We start from the raw sequence: 22,716 nt of genomic DNA, 5'->3' as shown, positions 1-22,716 counted from the left end.
AAGGTTTGCTCATTTAAATTATTTGTAATTTATTCAAAGAGAGTCATACAAACATTCCTCTGTTTTTCTGTGAAACTGTGACAGGCACTGTGATGTGGAAAAGACAAGGACGGATCTAGGTAGTAGTCACCCAACAGCCTTTTTTTCAGGACATGTAATTTTCTAGTATGCATGAAAAAGTAATTTCTGCCATCGACATTATAAATCTTCATACTTTGCATGGGTTTGTCCTGTATACTATTCTGTCCCCAAGCTCCGAAAAGTAAGTTGAAATTTGGAACTGTCCAATATAATTCACAGTCTCAAATAATAAAATAATAACTATCATCAGCTATTAGAGAACTTCTGAAAGCTAGAAACTTATTCTTTCCCAGAACACAACATACAAAGAAAATGTTTTTATCTCTGACTGTTTTCACCCCACCCTGATAGCGATCAAGGAAACAAGTTGGCAATGTTTGATTTCTTTTTGTGTTAGAATTTAAACCTACTCCATGTTTCTAAAGTCCTAAGTTACACCTAGATTTGTGTACAAAGCTCCTCGAAGCTAAACAACAAAATGTTAAAAGTTCCAATTTGCAAAGTACACAATAAGCACTCCCGTGCACCTTAAAGTTGCACTTTACAGCTAAACCGTGGTAACATCACCTGAAACTCTGAACCCATCAGGTGTATTGGCATTCAGCTGATCAAAGGAGAGATGTTTGAGGAAAATCTCAGTAGGGCAGACAGTGATGTAAATGAAGAAGGAAATTACACTCTCCCTTCTGTGATCTTTCTTATACACCACGCAAGCAAGCTAACAGCAGGTTCAAGCCATAAGCTGGCATTATCTTCAAAATGGCACTAGGATGGCAATGTCATCCCATCCATTAATGTCACTTAGCATCATTATTTTCACTATAAAATAAATCAAAGACCTCATCATTCATGGACATTAAAACATTTATGGCCCAATCCCAAGATTAAACGTCAAGGAATTCAAGCCAAACCTTTGCTGCATTGTTACATTCTGATAACTTAATAAAATCCTGTAATTCTTTATTTGTACCAAAATGTACTTGAATTGGGCACTATAAGATATAAAAATTTTCCCTTGCAAAAGCTTGAAGTTGGAGAGATTAGATATGCGCTTTTTTGATGGATTTAATATTCTTTACTTGAGCTTTTTAACAGGCTGTGATACTCCTGACACTAGCCAGTTGTTAATTAAGTCTCGTTGACATACTTCTAACTAGTCTGAAGTATTACAAACCACTATTCTCTACAAAACAGTATTTTTTTTTTTTTTAAATTACCTGAAGATATTCCTGTGCTTTAGGGCATAGCAAATATTCTGGGTGAAGGTACAGCTGTCATATCACTTCAATTTTTTGCATGTTTTGAATTACATAATGTATATAAGGCTTACTAGTATTTCTCATGAAGAAACAGGCTTATGAGAAAGTTTACTTTGGAGATGGGTGCCACACTCAGGCTTGCGGGGAGCAGAAAATATTCAGAAGGAAATAGAGTAAGCAAAGTGAGCAAGAAAACTCAGTGGAGGGACAGAAAGGGGAGGAGAATGGGCAGAGCAGAGCACAAGGCTGAGATGAAAGGAGAGCAAAAGCCACTGGCAAGAGCAAACAAGTTCAGAGCAGTGAATTAAGGTGTCAGGACGATGGAAAAGGTCCTCGCAGCTGTTGCTATTGTTCAACAAGAGAAGTCTCCTGCTCTGCTGAAAAACTGGGAGCTGTTGGGCCTCAATTTACACTTTTGCCCTCGGTTGTCCTCTCTGGGGAGTGTCCCAAAGGCTCCACATTTCCATAATCTGCAGGCCTAAGACCCTGACCAGCTTCTGCTGCCCACAGGGTGAGAACAGAGGTAGAACCAACACCCCCAGCCCTGACGAGCAAGACCTGAGCAGCCCTTTGCCTTTTACCCCTCTGCCCCATTTACCTTTAAGACGTGGGGAATTTCATTTAATTTGAAATTAATCTCAAAAGAGAACCCGACATAAGTGCGGTACTCTATGTTTTCAAAATAATTTCTGTCTATTACAACAATTGTTCTACCTCATTGCCACCTTATTTTTCATTTGTGAATCTTTCTAGTTTCTTTTCATATTTTGCGGTTCTTTATTGAATAACACACAGTCACTACCCTACCTTTTTTAGAAGTTTAGAGCATCTTTCAGCATAGCATTTTTAATTCTACTAGCACTGATCAAATGCTTTCTGTCCAAGTCTTTTTTGACAATTAAGGATTTACATGAAAAATTCTAATGTTTGCAGAAATGACAAAATGTCCTGTTTTCCCACAGCAACATTAAAAAAAAATAAAACCAAAAAACACTTCTGCAAGAAGCCTCTTCAATTTCTAACAACAACCAAAAAAAAAATTTTAAAATTAATTATTTGGAGGAAGCAGGAAAATAATCTCCAGACTGAGTGATCTGACAGGCAAAATTTCCCCAAATATTCAGTATGATTTTTATCTAAATTACAAGAGTTGGCACCTTTTAGCTCATCAGAATACCAGACAGTTTTGAGGAAAAACTAAGCTTTGCAATGAACACCAAGAGTACCTGACTCCTCAAAGGTATAATGGAAAATGAGTAGTAACAGAATTAGTAGAAAATGGAGGCCAGTAAACCTTCTGGGCATTTATTTGAGTAAGCAATTTTACTCAGGTTTAAATACAAGTAAACTCAAGTGCAATGTGATTCATTAAGTTCAAACTTAACAGCTCTCAAATAATCATATGAAGAAATACAGAATGAGCATTAAGTGTAAGTGTATGTTTCTGTAGACAGAAAACTTGGAAAGAACCACTTTTGCAAATTCTAATGTTGTTGCAAATACATGGTTGCAAAGGAGGAATATTGGGACACAGGAGACATAGTGAAATTGCAGATGTAGAGCCAAAAGGAAACAAAACAAAAAAGAAAATACATTAAACATGCTGTTCATGTGTGTGGCTCAAAGTTAAAATAATCAAAAATGCAGACAAAAAATACATGAACCAAAACATGCAAGTATCATCTAAAGCCAGCTCTGATACTCACAGATTATCAAGGGCAAACTTTAAATATGTGAATGGCAGAACAGTTTCTGCCACCACATTATTTCTGCCACCACATTAATGCTTAGTAATGTTTATCATTAGAATCCATTCAACTCATTATATAAATGGACAGGTTTTAGACATATGTGGATTTTAAATCCATCAGAAATATATAACGTGTGGTGTAACAGCTTTATTGAGATAAACTCTGGTGAAGCCATGGGGAGAGACAGCTAGGATGTGAGCTGCTCCACATCAGCATGGTCCTGTGTGTCACATAACTGCCTAACACTACTATTTTATAGAAGTTCCACTTTTTAAAATCTGAACTATTCTGTATCTTTAGTTCATAAAATACGAAAAGGGAAATAAATACATACCTGATACATGCAAAACTTCTGTTTTAAAAAGGCCTGATAACAATAGTAAAAATAAAAGCTACAATGCCCCAGAAGGCTCTTTTTCCGTTTGTTTTAGTTTGATAGTGAAAACTATGAAAACTAGGTTATGTATAGAAAAGCAATAAAATCTGCTGGTGTTGGCCACCGTGGAGAACCTACCACAAACTGAACTAACTTCTGTGATTTCAAAGAAGATGCACAGTGGGGAAAACCAGCAGCAGTACATGTAGAAAAGAAACAGAAAGAGGGGAGGGCAGAAGAAAAGGAAAGAAGCTGGCAGTTACAGAGATGTTGCATTTCGCTTTAATTACACAACATCCTCAGAGTGCTCAATAATGTCATAGACTGAGGGCTTAACAAAATATATTGTTCCAGTGTCTTAAATAGAATAGCCTAATTTTAGACAAACAAGTCGAGATTTGAACGCTTAAGTGCATCTCTTGATTTTCCAAAGTGCAGTTCCCTGTGACAACTGCCAGAGCCGCAGGGTGCTGAGCCCTCCAAAGGAGAAGCTACTGCTACCCCGTCTCAGACTTAGCACTTAATTTTGAAAGTCACGGCTTCTCCTTTCCTTGGGAAAAAAGGATTTTAACTAGGCGTGCTTGTTAAAACTTAAATTACCAGCTGCAGCAAAATAAAAGTGTTTTTTTCAGTCCAGGAGCCATTTCAATCTTCCAGTTATTTAACCACTAAAAAAAGATCGTGCCATGCCCCAGCGGCGGACAAAGTGCTGCCTATGGAGTTCTACAGCATGGCTCAAAGCTGCTGTAATAATGCTTGGAACTTAGATACCACTTTTCATCTTCAAAGCAGTTTACAAACATTAACTAATTAATCCGCACAACATCCCTCAGGCCCACTTGGATCAAAAATGGGGCACTGCATGCTGGGACCTGAACCCTCCGTGGGCTCTAGCTCCAAATTAAAGATGAGCAATATGCTCCTTCTTCTTTTTTTTCCTTTTTTTTTTTAAATAGGCTCCTGATACATTGCCAATGCAGCCCTCTGTTGGGCAACATTTGGATGCCCCCAGCTTTAATCTCTATTAAAGTATCATGCCCCAGTCTGCCTTTGTTAATTTTGGATGTCTTGGAATCTATTAAATGTGGCACAGTTTCTTGAGCTTTTAACAAAGCTTTAGCTTTGAAAATGCATCTTCTTTTGTCTTCATTCTAGCTGGCTTCCATGCAAAGATCTTTTAGATGAGATAGATACTGAGTTTTCCGTTGTTGTTGACGCATTAGCCTTAACTATTAACATATTCAGCATGATTTTCTAATATTTAACATCGCTTTTGCAGCGGCACATAACTGTTGCTCTTCACGAAGCCTAAGAGCCAGCTCCTCCTCTGATGTAAACCGGACTGCCAGTTTACAACAGCGCAGGAACTGACCCAAGAAGTTTAGCAGGGAGTTGGCTGCCGCTATGACATTGTGTCAGACTGAGTCAGGAGACTGGCTACATCCACCTCCAAATAGGAACATTAGCATTTAAAATAAATAGAACGACACTGTAAACCAGCAACATGAAAATAAGCATCTGAAAAAGGATCTTGGGGGATGACATCAACAGACAAAAGAGTGTCTGCTCCCAGTGTGAAACCAACACCAAAACAGCAGTGGAATGCTCTTAAACTAATTATTGCATTGCTGGACTTGGGAATGGAAAATACTACAAAAAGGTAGTACATTGAAGCACTGTTACGGAGCATGAAAGGATTCATAGTCTGTCTTGGAAAGTAAAGCCATTCGCGTTCCCCTACTGAATGAAGATGCCAGCTTTCTGGTAAAAAGCCTAAACTAAAATAGTACCTAAAAGATTCTGGATGGAAAATAGTTGACCAAACCTCAAATATGCTGGAACTTCAGCATCTGCATGCTAATCCAAATCTCTCTCTTCTTTGCACAGGTTTGAATGTATAATTAAATCCACCGACTTAGCTGGTGGTTTTCCAAAACAAAGTGGATGTTGGATTAGACCCTGGCTGTAAAGATTTATATCTATACGCATTCATATTTTGATTTCCAGTTTCCTCAAATGTTTGGGGAATGGTGACATTTAATTAAGGAACTAAGGGAGGGCTGTTTGTTTGGGTTCCTACCATTAATCATTTGAAACTTCATCGTACCTGTAGTGTCGGGAAATCTCTTCTTCCACCTGGGTGGTAAAGTCACATTTGGTACATGAGTGTTCTTTGTTCTCCTTGAGTGTCAGCGGCCCCTCTGCCCCTGGCAGGGCATTTGTTTCTGGTTTGACATCAGACGCTTGGGCTTCATGTGCATTCTCATAGTGGAGCAGGAGAACGTCCACGTCTGGAGTGGAGAATGAGCACTGATGGCACTGGTGTTTGACTCTAGAGCTTCCTGTCACCCCTGGAGACAGGTGCAAAAGCAAGAGAGCACAGTGGGAACAATTACTTTTTCTGCAAGCAAATGGATAAGTAATTTCTCCAAGGTGCTTTTCTGGGCTGCAGAGGCCTCGGGGACAGAACTGACAGTGCTTAATGGTACATTTATGAATGTTGTGTAGCTGCTGATAGTGACGGAGAAGTGGGCCCACCACTATTACATCTGGGCCATGGCTCTTTGAGTACCTAAAGTCACAGAACTGACAGTTGTAGCTTGTCACCATGCTGTCCTCTGCTCCTTTGCTAGTCAAGTCTTTCTTTTTTGCACCCTTTTCTGTCTTTGTCACTAACTCCCCATCTGTATTTTTCACTAGATCATTCTGGTTAATGACAGATCCCCTAGAAAGCTTATCATTCAGATCTGGGTGAAGGCTTCCTGCCTGGCTTCCCCCATGCTGTTTGCTGTAATGTTCTAATAGTTTCAACGAGCTGGACGATTCACAGCTGAAACTGCAAAATTTACACCAGTAGTAACTGGTTGTATCGGTACCATTTTGCCTAGAGGAATCTATTGGCTTGATGGGCACCGAATATCCAACTGGTGTATCATCTCCTGCTTTTACAGTGATTCTGTCTTGCCACTTCCCCAAGTCTCCAGAATCACATGGTCGAAGAGTAGGACTGGATTTATTGGAGTTTTTCTCTGAAGTTTTACCAGAATCAGAGGAGGGAAGGGCTGCTTTCATTTTGTTTGGGTGAGTCTGTAAGAAGTGTTGCTCTAGTTCAGTGGAGGAGTTGCCCATGTAGGTGAAATTGCAGAATTTGCAGCGGAAGTACTTGGTGTTGCCTTGGCAATCTGGAGTTTTCCGCCCAATTCCAATAAAGGTTCCACCTAAAGTAACCTGTGAATAAAAAACAAGGTCATTTTAGCTCCGCTGTATATTTCTGTAAATAGCAAGGAAGGAACAAAAAAAAAAAAAAGAGCAATTAATTCATAAGCTTCTTCATTCACCACCTTTTCCATTTATACTAATGTGGTAAGATATCATACACAGACCCTCATGTATTCAGCATCTGTTGCTGAAGATTTTGAAATGTTTCACATAGCTATATATAAATTCCATATAAATATGTTTATTTGGGGAAACAGAGGCACACATACACAACAGGATCAGATTCTTTAACCGGGTTCTCTGACAGGACTATTCCTTCCTTCACTAAATCATGTCATTGATATAAGGTCCAATAATCAGTTCTCACATCCCTCAACCTTTTGATAGGAGACTTTGCTGGGAGTCTATACTAGGCGTGGAACAAAAGAATGAGCCCTAAGTCTTTTTATATTTCAATACAGTTAAATGTTTTAATCGTAGCCATGCCTACCAGTCCAAGAAAATCGCTTTCCAAATATGAGCAAAAAAAAAAAAAAATTAAATTTGAAATAATGAATTCAGTTTGCTGGGTCAGAGTGTGACCAATTCTTATAAAGACCATTCCTACAGGAGTATCCAGTATCCACCAGGACGCCTTGTAACACAGCCGTAGTGGCTGATGTCTGAAAAGAGAGGCGGTTTTCTCAAGATTACTCAATGCAGACATTCTCCAAGGAAATCTTCTGTTCCTCTCATGCACAGAGCTCAATTTAAGTCAAACAAGGATGGAAAAACTACAGTAGAAAAATGGCATGTGGCAAAGAAACCTACCACACCCAAGTCCATGACATCAATAATTAAAAAAAAAAGAAAAAAAAAAAAAGGTAGGTCTGCTGAACTGTTCTCATGATCTCTGAGCAAAATGGTCTGCAGGAAGGAAACAAGGCTTCCAGGCCTTATGTGATTAAACCCCGTGTTCTCACAGCAGGCAGGCCGGCCCTTCCCAGGAGTGCACCACACCTGCCATGACATCAGGGCCAGATTTGCTGCTCCTGTACGACTGGTTTGAAGGCCAAAGAATCTCCTGACAAAAAAATGTGTCACCATCGCTCCACTTCTTTTTCCTGAATAGTAGACAGTGTACAGCATCCAGAAGATAATTCCTCTTTACACCTGAAATCCACAGATATCTACTCCTTTGCCATCATCCAGTCTACATCACTACATCAAGGACATTGGTGGACACTTCCTTGTGCCACATTCTCAATTTTTACAGCCAAGAGATGTCTTACAGGAATATAAAACTTCCATACAGGGTTTGACTTCCATTCTCCCAACTAGTAAGTGTATTACTACATTTCTGCAGGATTCTGTTGTAATGCATTAGGCAACTGCTGTAATTATTTTTCTTGTCCTTCTCAACAGCTATGCCACGGAGAAAGCATGTGATCACTGCTCATTCGGTATCACACCATACGGAAAGACTCAGACATACAGAGAGCATGAAATGTAAACATTTTTAAATGCATATAAATGCCTTTTAGCCATTTAGCTCATACAATGAGCTGCTCTCCTTTGTATACCATCAGAACTGAACATGTATAGTGAGTCAATGAGTTGCTAAACCATGATATAATGAGCTGCTGCTATTCTGCCTCCAACTCTTTTTTTTTTTTTAAAAAAAAAAAAAAAACGGCAGCATTCCCATGTGCTGGTTAAAACCTTTTCTTAAATAAACTGAAAATTGCTTTCTATTTGTTTAGGAAACATATCTTATTAGGCAACTGTGAGCTGGGCAGCCCAATACCTGGGACTTAACTGTGATAACTTTTTCACTTAAACTGGGGCTCCAAGTTCTGGTATCAAGTTATGAATTCGGTTTTGAAGAGGTTCTTTGGAAGAGGGATGTTTTAACACCTCTTCAATACTGCAGAGGATATCTTGTTTTATTCATTTTTATGGTGAGCAAGAACTGGAGACAAAGCCATGCTGAGCCTGATCCACTGACAACAGTGGGGTTTGGGCTGGCTCCACAGGATTTGGCACTGCAGGTCTCCATCCACTGCATTATTTCAGTGTTCAAATTCTCAGTGGTGTTGAAAGACAACTTAAAGAAAGCACTGATGGAATTACAGCGAACAGAAAATAACAGCAGTTCATTGCACAATTACATAAGTTGCAAGGTGATCTGGTTTTGCTCATTCAATTAGATACTTATGTTTTTCCTATGCATGCATAGAAAAACTGGCCAAAATGCTTTACCTTAAGTGGCTGTAATGGGTAAATACATCCACTACTCTCAGCTGTCCATTCACAGAGTCTACAGATAACAAACCTGTTTTGTAGATGCTCTGTAGACACCAGTTAGAAATTGTGAGTGACAATAATCCCAGCTGCTGTTCATTGCCAATTACTTTCATGCCTGAACACTAGAAAAACATATTATTCATACTAGCATTTTATACAACGGACTGTAAATGACATTTCTGTAACTTGTGCTAATCCTGCTTAGTGGCCTACACAGCAAATTTGTGTTCCATGCTAATACATCCTTCTCCACATCACAAGAGGATAAAATAGAACTAAGTATTCTCATACTATTTGTGCTAACCTGTTGAAATGTGGAGGGAAGACAAATATGATCTTTACAGCACTGGAATGTAATTGATTACCAATTATTCGGCTGACATTTCCTTGACTACTCTGCCACAATTCAAAATAATGCATCCTATTAGGAGAGCATGTACGTGAAAGGTAACACAAGGCCATCTTAATGTTATTACACTCAAAAGCCATTTTTCATGTATAACAAAACCCACTGAAAGACTCCTTGGGCGTCATCAGGTAAAGAGAACTGAAGAAACTGGCTTCCATGCAAAGAAGTTGGGAGAAGCACTTGAAGTGATGGTATAAACTGACGCTGTTTCAGCTTTCAGTCAGCCAAATTTGGATAAAGCCTATACGTTTGCAGAACTGTTTGGGTTTATACACTCTGCTCAAGTCTTGGCTTGGTTTTCAGATTTCTCAGTTACTTTTCATATCTCTATTTACAGGCACTAAAATCCTTTACTGCGTATGTAATTGTCCTTAACCACCTCCTGCTTTCTGGGGAAAGGGAAGGGGCAGGGGGGAAGTAATAAAAATAAAAAATAATATATATATATACACATTCTAGAAATCAATATTCACATTTCCATGTGGTGTCAGAAGTGATACCTTCTAGTATTTATTTATTCCCCTGTTTCATTCTGATCCCAGCAAAACCTAGTCTCCTGCCTTGCCCTGGCAAAGTTACACTTTCTGAACTAGTCACTCTTCCCCAACATAAAGCAGAAGAAGCTAAACAAAAGCAATGCTAAAATGTGGCAATTCTATTACAGCAATTGAGTCCAAACTGCCAGCTGACATAACTAGTGGCAGTCACAAGTACAGGCACAGCTTGCACTGGAAATGTAAGAACACCTATATATCAACAGTCCCTTCAATAAGCACTGAAGAAAAGAATCCATCATTCTGTTTTTAAAGGGAATCTAATGTACAAGGCATCTGTTTGGACTGGGGAAACGTGATCTAGTTCTTTCTTTCACTGTCATTTTCTTACAAGACCCTGGAACTACCAGTTACTCCCACAGCACCTCAATTATGATAATGTAGTTGGTATTATTATTGAGGACGACAGCTATTAGAATGGATTCTCCATTATTGCACTTGAGATGGTTGCACTGATATCCTTCAAATTTGCTCTTCAAAGCAATGTCTCAGTCTTGGATTAAACTGAAATATATTTCACAATAAGACTCCCTGAAACTCCAAACTCTTAATTATTAAATTCGTTCATTAATAGGGAAAATTATAAATTCTTTCCCAGCCTTCTAGTTTTTTATCACAAAGATTGAAGTTCATTTATTAAGACAACTAAGCTACCTCTCACACACCACGCACATTTCCAAAAATAGCCAGAAAGAGGAGAAAAGATAACACTATAATTGACAATGTTTCAAGATGTACTTTCTAAAGCATGTTGGCAAGTACTTCAACAAAGCTGTGTAATTGCACTATTTGTTTCCAACAGATATGTCTATGTTACCTTTATTAGTCAGACCAAAACCAATGACTTCATGGAATAGATGGACTCAGGCAAGAGGAGGTATATTTTTTTTAAATTCAATCTGCCCTTGATCCAAATGCTACCCTACTCTATTCTCCCACCTCCTTTTTGAAGTTCAATCTTAAATCTTAGTACACCAAAACAGTTTAAAAATATTGCTTACAGAAAATAAATACAATTACCAAGGAAGACAAGTCTGCCAGCTCCTGTAATCATATGCTTTACGAACAAAATTCTACCAGCAGAAACCAGTGACCTATATCCAGGTAACAGATTCAGCCTCAAGGTTCACATGCACAGAACAAAGCTGTCTTTGACCCCTGGCCTCTTCTGCAGCTGATTAGAAACTAGACCAACCATCTGCATTGGAACAACAAATGTTAATAAATCTTTTTTTGATTAGCTGGGTTACATCTTTGGCTAATCAGGAGGTGAAAGGCTCCAGGTCCCTTACCAATCTCCCGAGCCATCCAGTCTGCCTTTGCCAATTACTCTTAATCTTCTAATCCTAAAATATTTTCTAATGCTCTTGTTTATTCATTTGCTTTGTGCAATATAGCATCCAGAACATTTTAACCATCCCACATTTATGAAGTTCTTCATGTTGTGCAGGCCAGAACAGATTCCTGGCTTTCATGCAAGTTTGTGTAACACCACCCAGTTCTCTAACCTCCACTGTGAAGAACTCATTCCCTCTTCACTCGCTTGTTCTCTGCATATAAAACTAGGAGAATCTTCAGAGTTTATTCTTAAAACTATTTACCATATTTTGATTAATTTATTGGTAGACAGAACTGTGTTGCACAAGGGAGGCAAAGACTGAGGGCAAACTCCTAGCTTTCTGGGCTATTCGTACTTAGCAAAACAAGAAAGCAAACTATTGGGTCACATTCATTTAAGATGAGCGTATTCTTCTCAAGATTTATTCTGTTGCTATTGAAGCCAGTAGAGTTTTTGACAAAATAATTTAAAAGGTATTTTTTAAACAAAGACTGTGACAGAACAATAACAAGACTTATATTAAGGTCAGGAGACCAGATGTGCAAAACCAACACAAGTAGGGAACACAGAATCAAGACTCATTTGCTAGCTAATGCCAGTAGACTAACGTCTAGCACCTAAAAGAAGCAACATCCCTTCTATTCTTTCTCTGTATAGACAAAATTACCAGACATTTCCTTGGCTACTGTACACTCACACAACCTCACAGACTTTGAGACAAACTTACACTGATTTACGCTAGAAGAAAACTGCTGCTTTCCCTTTTCCCCAGTAACTTTATTTTTTGAGCTCTCAACATTTCTGTGGGCTAGCTTAGCAGTTTATATCTTTAAATATATCCGTGACTGTTACTAGTCTCACCAACTTTCTTCATTAACCTATCTTCAAACACTACCAGATATTCCTGGCATAGAGATGAGGAATATTAACACATAAACAATTTTGCCTTGAAGGCTGTGAATATACATCACATCAGTTGTTCCAGAGAAACTGCCCATCTGAATGCTCTAATTTGAGGGTAGACTATTTAACACTGAAAGAAGGCTGAAACAGCTCATTTCTGTCACAGAGCAAGTGAGTGTTCCCAGGCATTTACTATTTAGCAGCTGACATGCTGTAAATCACTGCATATCATTCTGAATAGTAAACTTGCTAATGTCTCCAAAGAAAGGATATAAAGAATTTCTCTACTCCATATAATAGTATGTATCATTACTTCTGATCTACAGTCAATAGAATTTAGATGCCTACAAGACCAGACATGCTTTGTCACATATGTGTATGCACATATATGAGAAAAAGATGCACATATATATACACATACACACATGCACATGCATATGAACATGTATATATGTGTGTTTTGCCACCAAACTCTTCTCAACCTGCCATCATTTATTTTTCCTGTCTGTGGTTTAAAAGAGATGCCTGACTCCTGTGTTCATGAGTCGGTGTGCAAGGCAGTCTCCAAGCTTGATCATGACCCAGAAATAAGACTGAAAATACACAGGTATGCACACATGCAGGTGCAACACCCCAGATAGCTTGACAGCCTTCAGTTCAAACAGGGAGGTCCCCAGGGAGAGTCCACAATGTGGCTGACAGATGAAATGGGCTTTCTAGGACATCACAGCTTCATGCAAGTTCTGTTCTAGCACACTCTAGATCTAGCATGGCACCATCTAGTCCAAGAGATCAGAATACATCATATCCAGCAATAGTTGGTCAATTTGTTTAGATCTAATTTCCACTTTATGGACAATGGAGCTAAAGTCACTTGGACCAACGATACAAAATTTGGATCCATTTGTCTAAGAGTGTGAGGAAAATGAAATTCATTCACACGTGTTTTCATTTCCTCACATCAACTAGTTATGTATCCATGTTATCTCGTAGGAAGCCCACCTGGTGGCAAAGTTGAACTTTAAGAAGTCTTGATTTGTCACAAACACAGGTGTAAATGCTGTACTTTTTTATGTCTCCAATTTAGATTATCACCATCTCTGTAAGAATCCCTTTGCCAAAACCACCAAAAATGTAGACGAAACCCTTTAACATGAGAAGAGATGTTGATAACATCTGTACCCTTACAGACCCCCTACAGCTATTTTAGTTTTACCTTCACAGCTTCATATTCAATCAAACTGCTAATATGAGAGTGGAGGATAAAAAGCAGAAGCTACTAATAATAAAACCACTGTTTGTCATTCAGCTGAATCCTAGTTAGACCAGACTTTAATTATAAGTTAAATTACTAGTCACACACTTCTAATGTGAGAACAGAAAAGCTGCCAGATTTGATATATTGAAATCCAGAACTCTCAAAAACACACATACATAACTTTGTGTAGGAACATGGAGCTCACGATTGATTTATAAAGGAGATAAAAGAGCTTTACACACTCTGCATGCATGAGCATTTCTGTCATTTTCTAGGGTGCTGAGCAGCTTGGCAGCTCGACATCCAGAAGGGCTCTCAGGTGCTGTGAAAATCCTGGAAAAGTTGTCATAGACTCATAGAATCATTTGGGTTGGAAGAGACCCTCAGGATCATCGAGTCCAACCATAAACTGTCACCCATATGCACATATGACAAAGGATTAGGCTGAGTGGTATAGGACAACTCATAATATTGGATGTCTGGAACCATGAAAGAAAAAATCCAACATCAATCTCTCATTAGTCTGTGGGGTAGTTAGAGAATGTCTTTTTTTAATTCTCTAGGCTCACTGAAATACAAACAAGAAACTATTGGATGGTTTTTATCAGTTCATGGCTTTTCAGAAATGTGTCATCTTATATGGCAGTCTAATACGAAAAACCATGAAGCAATCAAAATTAGAGGGTTGGATTAAAAAAAAATAAATAAATTTAAAAAAAAAAATCACTTTTTAGTACCTTCAGACAGGAGCCTGAATCTCTTCAGTGAATGAACATAAGAGGAGGTAGATCCGTGACAATAGCCAGGGCCATGCTGAGCAGGAAGCTCCTCAAAGGTAGCACAATGTGAAGCTGCCTGGAGTCAACTGCAAGAACTGCTGAGCACTGCATTATGTCTTTATTCGGGCTACATGAATACCCTCTCCCTTGGGACATGCCATCTGAAACCCTCACCTGAATGCAGACATTTCTCCCCTTTCTTTGAGGGACACTGTTTTCTTTTAAAACATATCAGGAAATGGGGTCACGCTCCCTTTTACACAATAGCCTAATGGCTTGAACACTTGTTCAGGAAACAGGAAAAGTAGGCTCCTTTCCTTGCTCTGTCAGAGGGGATCCAAGCCCACTTCTTCTCCCTCGCTGGGCAATGTCCTACCCCTTAGCTAGAAGCTGATAAGTGGAAGACAGTATCCTCCAACCTTTCTGTTGAAGCTGCCCCACTCACTATTCGTAAGAAAATCTGGGGATGGAAAAAGACTCCTGCCTACTTGTGAGCAACCTGCCTGTCTCCAAACCTTTCTATATACATTAAAGAGTCGTTAGATCAAACACAGAGGAAGATTTAATCATACAGGAGCAAAGCAATGGTTTTCAGCATCATAGCTGTTAACTTAGTCACCTGAAATTTATTTTAAGTGAAGCCTTTAGATCCAGTCCAATGTCTACTGCTCTAAGCATATCTGCAAAGCCATACATAGGCTAAAATATCCAGCAAGATAAAGCTGCCTGTAGAGATTGATCTATTAGCTAAATGTGAAGAAAAAGTAATGAGGGGCATCAGCAAAAGCTGGTACATTGAACTCACTTCAAAAATTATTCTGATAAAAGCAATAACGCTGATTAACACATTATCTGGGAATTTAGAGATGTGCTAGCATCTGAAATCCATACTGGCAAGAAAGTTCATCTCCCAGAAACAGCTCAGTGATTTTATCCAATCCTATGGAATTTATTACAACTCAATGAACCAAAAACCTCTGAGGAAGAAAATGGGAACAAAGAATTCAGGACATTTTCAAAACAAAATCACATTTTCAAAGAAGACAAAGGAATCTTGCTGGATTAAATATTCAAATCAAGTAAAAATCTACACAGTAGCAAGGCCAGAAAGCTTGGATTATTTACACAGTTCCCAGACAAATCTTCTTTAGGTACTACAAAACACAGTCAAAACACATTCCCAACATTTGCATACCTGGATGTGAAGCCAAATGTGTATCCCTACCATTTTGCTGACTGCAATTAAAAAAAAAGCCACAAAAACAAACCAACCAACCCTAAAAACTGGGTTTAGGCTTGGAAATGGGTGTTTTCATTTGGGGAGGGGGAAGTTGAGTTTTCTAGGACAGACTTCACTTCTGTGGTATAAGTCCAAAAATGCATTTGATTTCTTTCTTCCAAGTCCTAGGCAAGGGGACCACATCCCTACCTTTCTGCAGATGGGACAGCAGATACTGGGTTTTTTTCTACACTCAGACATTTTACCGTTGCTTTGTCTTTTCTTTAATTACAACTGCAAACTACAAGTCTCAATAGCATCCCTCACTACTACAAATCTTCATATATCGTGGTCTTCAACTGACCACTGTGAGCCAGATCAAAGTCACTCATCACTGGCTTCTGCACCCAGCTCCCTGGCCTGTGACCATAAATCCATCGATAACTTCCACCCCAGCTACAAGAGAATTGTTTGAATGCAAGGGGATCAATAAATCAGACCTTAAGCCCAGTCCATTACTATTTCAAGTTAATTACAAAGGGATTATTTTCTTTTAGCCCAGTGCCTATATAAAAGAATATTGTTTAGATGAACCAAGTATTCAGGTTCAGTTCCCTCTCCGTGTTGCAGAGGAGTTTGACTGAACCAATTTTAACGAGAGCTCCAATCTATATGCTCCCTTGTTGCAGGAGGAGACGCCAGCCGTTCAGATGCCTGAGAAAAATCCCCTTCAAAATGGACATAGTAGCAATATAAACATGTGTGGGTGAAAAGGGGATTTTCAAACGTTGTTCTACTCTGTTTATGAATCTCGAAAAGCTGCTCTGTATTGGGAGTGGGGGAGGAGAAAGCATAAAAATATTAATCAGTTACTTATCTTCTGACATGTTCTGGATCAACATCTGGTGCATGTGCAAGTGATGAAGTATGGCATTTGGCACAAAACCTTATTTAATCTTCTCTTCCCAAATTGGGCAGGGAAAATTAGCACTCTTAAAAATTAAGTTTCCAGATCCAATTTTTTTCCTTTAAAATAAATTGCCAACATTGTATAGGCTGTCTGTTCTATTTTGGAAAATGTTTTTCGTCTGAGAAAAGACTGATCTTAAGGAGATTATCTATGTGCTGTTTCCTACCGCTTTTTGTCTCCCCTGCAGTATCTTACTGCCAGAGTTTAGTAGACAAGTATAGCCTAGGTTCAGCTGTTTTATTTCTGCTTCTATCAGTTCAAACTCAGATAGCTCGCACATCTGTTTTATTTCTGAAAGCACTGCATAGGAAAAGTGTCCAGCTCATTCTAATCAAGTATAAACTTTCCTATAAATAACTAAGGACCTAACGAAACAATTGTTTGGAGGAAATGAAAGTGTGTTTAGAAACTCAAATTCCTCTATACTGTATGCCTGAGCTGTTCCAGTTTGAATGTCTTCCTGACAGCATGGATCAGTTGCTCTAAGATGCTGTCCCCGGAGTCAGCAAACTGAAACTATAGCAGGAAATCCAGGTATTAACATCATACTATGTGCTAATTATAAACCATCATTTCACATTCTGACATTATTCATTTCTAACTTCTTTTAACTAAATCACATATTTGCTTTCTAATCACAGTTAGACAGGAGAGAGTGTCTGACACAAGGCAGTGATCTTTTAATAAGACAGCAGTTCAAAGACTGCAGCTTTTACACATAATAAAAACCTTAGTTTGATTTGCTGCTCCACAAGAAAAGTTGTAGAGTTTCTGAAAAAAAGAGGAAAAGTTTGAATCACTTAAAAAGCTTCAAGTTCCTGACTTGTCTTCCGGTTTCTGCTTCATACTTGAAGTTAGGCATTAGCCACCTTAACATGTTTTGCAAAATTTCTTTCCTACAGCTACAGCCTCTGCAAGCATTATTAAATGTTTCCCACCTTTTTATTTTAACATACTCTGAATTTTGTCTGGTGATTACTACCACGTCGCACATCAAGTCCTATGCAAACATACACGTGGAATTGGATGGATATTTGAACTCGCTTTGTATAGAAACTTTGTTACTTGGGTTTTTCTCTTAAAATCTGAACTTTTATATCATAGAACATTGAGATATCTTACCGCACCTCTCAGCTCAGTCACAAGAGGAATTTTTTTTTTAAAGGACCATCATTTTTTTAAAACTAATTAATTAGCTGACTAGAAACTGAGACTCCATGAAAAAGCTTTTGCATCCACTCTTTCATAGTAAAAATGTCTTTTTTTTTTAATATCAGTATCTGTAGTTTTTTCCCTGCTCCAACTAAATGAGAAAACGACTGAGGCAATAGTCCTTTCCTTGCATGCTCACTAACGTGAAGTACGGATTGCTGTTACTTTTTGAAATGTTTTAAATAACCATTGTGTATCCTGTGTTTCTAGCACTAGACAACTTTAGAGTTGCCAAGACTTGCCATGTATTTTATCTTAATAAAGAACCAATAAGCCAAATCTTGACTCCCAGCGGCTGATAATTTAGGATTACACTTTTAATTTCCAGCTGCTGTCTTTTGTCTCTCTGCTTGTTATTTTTCATTATCATTTGCTCTTTTCTTTCTGTGACAGCAAAACCTTCAGATATGATTAACAGTTCAGCAATATGCCTGTTTGCTGAATAAGATCTTTTGCTATTGATTACCAGAACGATTAAATCGTACACATAAATATCGCTGGTCAAAAAGCCAAGTACTCCTCTACTGAACAAGATGCTCATCAGACCTGCAGAAAGCCTGGCTAAAACAGACCAAAACGGTTCTTAAGGCTTAAGCAGGTTATGTGAAATACTCAATTGCGTAGGTAGGAAAGGCTTTGCAAATAACCAACTTTGCAGTGGAGAAGGTAGTTAGCAGAAGCGAGGAGGCTGGGAAAATACAAACCTGCACATCGTAAGTCCCATTTAACATGACAGGCCTCTGGGAATTGATGTCCTGCAGCACTCCTGAAAGCACAGTGCGGTTGACTTTCTGGAAGTCTTTGGAGTGGCTGAATTGCACCATGTTGTGGAGAGCCAAAATTTTAGTGTCGAGCTCAGCATCCTGCCTGGTGCGGTTGTGCAGTCCTAGGTGGTACTTGCGGAAGTGTTTGATGAGATCTGTGGGGTCGTTCCCGTAGTAACCGTATCCACAGATGTTGCATTTGAAGTCCTGAAGCTCTGGAGACAGAGGCGCCGTATCTGGGTTATCATTTACCAACAAATCTGCTTTAGATTTGTTCAGCCTTAAACCCCCATCTGAAGGCACTTGTGGGTTTTTTGAGGCCATGGGGACCGGGCTTGAGCCTTGGCCATCAGTTTGACCACTTTGCACTTGCACTGTTTCATCTGAAGCTTTTGGCGACATCTGATGCTCCTCATTTGTCTCCGCTGCATCTCCTGACGGGGTACAGACCACATCTTGGGTGTCATCTGCATCTGATTTTTGAGGAGACTTCAAGGGCTCACAGATTCCCCCAACAGCTGGAGATGAGAAAGCCAGCATATTTCTGTCTGTCACCTCATCATGAGGGAAGGATGGAACATTTCCTCCCTTATTGTGGCTTTCATAATTGAAGCCAGCCTTTTCACTCAGCACTGAGCTTTTCAAGTCCTTTTTAATGCTGGAAGATGGCTCTTGGACATGCGTGCAAAGTTCCTCCTTGTTATTTAACTCTGCCGCATCACCCTGGTCAGTGTTTTCTTGCATCTGCTCTGCGGAAAATTCTTTTTTCCTTCCACACTCTTCACTTTCAGTACCTGTAGACTCAAGGGTCTGTACCTCACCTTCACTAGCAACGTTTCTTAGAGGGGGGTTCTTTTTCCGGACCATATCTACCACAGAAAAAGAAAGAGAAAAAAAAGAAAAAAAAAAAAAAAGAAAAAAGGCATAAAACCCTATAGAATTATTCAAGATATATAATAGATTTTAAACTGGCACTTTTTAAAGCAATCTGAACTACATGAATACATCAACTTCTCAGAAAATTTTTGTCAAACAGGTTTTTAGTAAATGCAGGAAACTGGAATATTACATTTAAAAAAAATGATCGCACTGAGACTGAACTTAACTAAAAAGACAACTTTAAAGGCTAAAAAAACACTGCCATCAGACTGAGTGAATTACAAGTTTCATTATCTTTTTGGAAGATAATGGTCTGGCAGAAATAATTTTAAATGAACACTTATTTTAAGATCATCTTAAAAAACTAAGGGGAAAAGTAAACTCTTACAGCTCATACACTGTACAACTATATATAATGTAGCTTTGCAAAAATACACCTAAAAGACATTATCAGGAGAACTTAAACAAGTTATTAGGAAGGAAACAGATTTAGGAGAGTAAGTAACTTGAGGTTTCAGAGAAAGTATTTTTCCTAAGCAGGTATCAGCTTCTTTATAGCAAAAGCTCCCCCTCTTACTGCCCATAAACTTCAAACAGGATTATATGGATATTCTAGAGTCTGGCCCCACAGTCCATTATTCATGTAATTAGTTCTATTTGCCAAACAAAGAGAAACTAACTTTATTAGGAAACCCATTGTCAATAAAATTTTACAGGCCTGGATCCAGACGTTTGACATTGCTGTGTGGCTGAGTCGGGATCTGCCCCGCAAACACCTGGAATCCACATGGATCTAAACAGCTGAACCTTCCTTTGCTCAGCTCTCCTTGCAGACACAGCCACTATTGCTAAATCTGCAAGCACACTGTCAGGATCCATTTAAGAAAGCTCAGACGAGACAGCAGTAAGAATCAGACAGAAAGAAGGAGTCTGCCACCGATCAGTGAGCTGCTAGCTGAACAGGGGAGATTCTGGAAGAACAAATAATCAGACTATGCAGGTAGTAAACCAAATTCCTCATCCGCTACGTATCTTCAGCTTCCCCAGCTTACTTAGAGGAAATATATATATGAAACTTCCTTGCACTCTCCGCTGCATGGTTCTGGATTTGATATTCATCACCAGCTGGTTTGATCCATTTGTGTTCACATGCTAGCTATGGGCAGAAGACAGATGTGCTGCAATTTTTTCTGTGCTCTTATCTTTGCCAACGCTGTGTACAATGATGGATGTTTCTCTTTGCCAAATTGCGTGTGGGCCGGTGGCAGCAGCCTGCAGTACCACACACGAGATGCGAGCTCCAGACTCAAGCCCGAGCCCCCATTCCCAGGCCAGCCACGGCCGGGGCCTGCAGAGGCACTAGAAATACGTGTTGCTCTGCAAAGGACCACCTGGCAATTCTGGGAGCAGCACTGATGCACTCCAAATAGCCCTGTATCCAGACCTTTAAAAGCCACAGACGACCTTCTCAAAAACAGTGTTTTGAGAAGTACGGCTGGGGACGGAGGTTAAAAATAAAAGAACAGGCATCTGTACATCCTCTTATTTACATCTGCTCCACATGAAAGGGCACTGTATGCTATGTTGATAGAAACAGACAACTTCTTAGGGGAAGTGTTCAACTTGTGTCTTGGGCTGGCTCTGTTGTCTTTGTGGTTGAGCGGATCCCCAGGCAGCATGGGCTACAGCGAGACGGCTTTCACACAGAATGCCAGCTCGTGTTACAGAAATTTTGACACTCGGTGTGGTCTTAATAGGTTTCTTAAATGCCTACTGTGATGTTTTACTGTAGAAGACACACATGCTTGGGAACTAAGTGTCTTCTCTTTAATGTCAACCACACCTACCGGGATATGTATGCACTGAATTTTACTGTTTTTTTCCCCTGATAACTTCTGAACCATGAAGTTGCTCAGAACTAAGAGAAAGGAAAGATTTCCTGTTGTAAGTGAACTACTGCAATACAGACTCCGTCTACTGAAACAACATACTAACGTATACAATTCACGGTAAAAGACAGTCCTCAGCCTTTTAGCATTACTGCTTCTCTGTGGGACTTCAAGAATGCTCTTGGTTAATGCACTCTAAAAATGTGGTGAGCAACTCTGGGAGGTATTCAGCTAAGTCTGTATTTTTCTTCTGGTTACACATCTCAAACCATCTCTAAAATAAGTTCTGTTTAAATGTAATTCGTGACAGTTAAGAGGACAGAGAAAGGAGTCCTGACTAGGCAGGGAGGAAAAATCAGAAATTGAGAAAGTAAACATCGTGACTGTTACCTGAGTCAAAATTAAACAAGACTAAATGCAATGTTTTAAATTGGTTTTGTTACAGATATTTTTGGCAGATAAGGAAAGTTTACAGATTTTGCTATCTTCGTGGCAACTGACAGAAGAGACTCAGAGAAGAGAACAGAAAAAAAATCCCTATAAAGCAAAGAAAAATCTGGACTGCATACAGGCTAACTAGACAGTACTCCAGATCTAGATAGTTTGGTTCATATTTTCCTGACATATCTGTGAGTCCGTGTGTTAAGAGGGGGGACAGGACATATTTGCCTCATGGAGCTTTTGCATGCAGCATTCTACACTTGGAGAAAGAAAGGAAAGAAGATAACATTGATTTAAATATAAAAACTTTACGTAGAATTTTGAAGTATTTTCCCCTCTTTTTTTCTTTTAGCTTTAGAAAAATCATCTGTCATTTATCTGTTTGATATCCACTCAAGGGGATGGTAAGAAAAGACGTGGTATTTTTTTTTGTCACTGAAATTCCACCACTATCATTTTTCAGAGACATATTATGTAAATAAACCTACATTTGCAATACTCCTAAAATGAAGAAACCATCCCCTAGCAAGTCATAAGTTAGATATAGAAACAATATAGCCACTCTGAAATTATTATCTCTAAGACAAGTAACAGATTGCACCATGTTTTATTGTGTGCCAAGAACGTTTTCAGTTAACAATTTCACTTGAAAAAATGGATCACATACTTGTAAAATCATACCCAGCATTGACTTCATAAGGCATGTGGCTTTAGAGTGCTTTTTACAATTATTAATTCTATTAGTCAACTAGCAGGCGGGCTAATGCAATTGTCTTAGAAGATGCACGGAAGACACAGAAGACATTTTGAGAGCTGATCTGTATATCTGCAAAACAAAACAAAAAAAAGGTTTTCCTTCCTAAATTATGCATTCAAAATATGGTTTTTACTTAAAAAACATTATTATGCCTATTGTACTTTCACATGTGTCTATTAGTGGGCCCTGTAGAAACAGTGGCTGCTGTTCTCTACTTCTGTCAAGCACGAGAATACCCATAGCTGCCTTCCTTCTCCTCAGACACACACACGCACACACACACACATACACACACAAAGAGAAAAAATTATCTTAGAGGTGGCATTCACCAAAAAGTAAGTTTAAAACAAGTGTGTGTTGAAAATGAGCTG

At 39.0% G+C, this 22,716-nt stretch overlaps 1 protein-coding gene across 1 annotated transcript in view; it reads right to left on the bottom strand.

The window, feature by feature from the left end:
* TRPS1 (transcriptional repressor GATA binding 1) overlaps positions 1–22,292 on the bottom strand; it is a gene marked incomplete at its 5' end in the record, with an annotated part of 172,063 nt that extends 149,771 nt beyond the window's left edge. The window contains 3 exons of the mRNA XM_080340081.1: positions 5,575–6,695; positions 18,320–19,248; positions 22,256–22,292. Coding sequence (XP_080196207.1) covers positions 5,575–6,695; positions 18,320–19,248; positions 22,256–22,292 — 2,087 coding nt within the window. The remainder of the gene's footprint in view (positions 1–5,574; positions 6,696–18,319; positions 19,249–22,255) is intronic.
* Between the last annotated feature and the right edge of the window lie 424 nt (positions 22,293–22,716).

This window comes from Nesoenas mayeri, assembly GCF_963082525.1.
Source record: "Nesoenas mayeri genome assembly, chromosome: 2".
Taxonomy (NCBI): domain Eukaryota; kingdom Metazoa; phylum Chordata; class Aves; order Columbiformes; family Columbidae; genus Nesoenas; species Nesoenas mayeri.
This window is presented reverse-complemented; position numbering and strand designations above follow the sequence as displayed.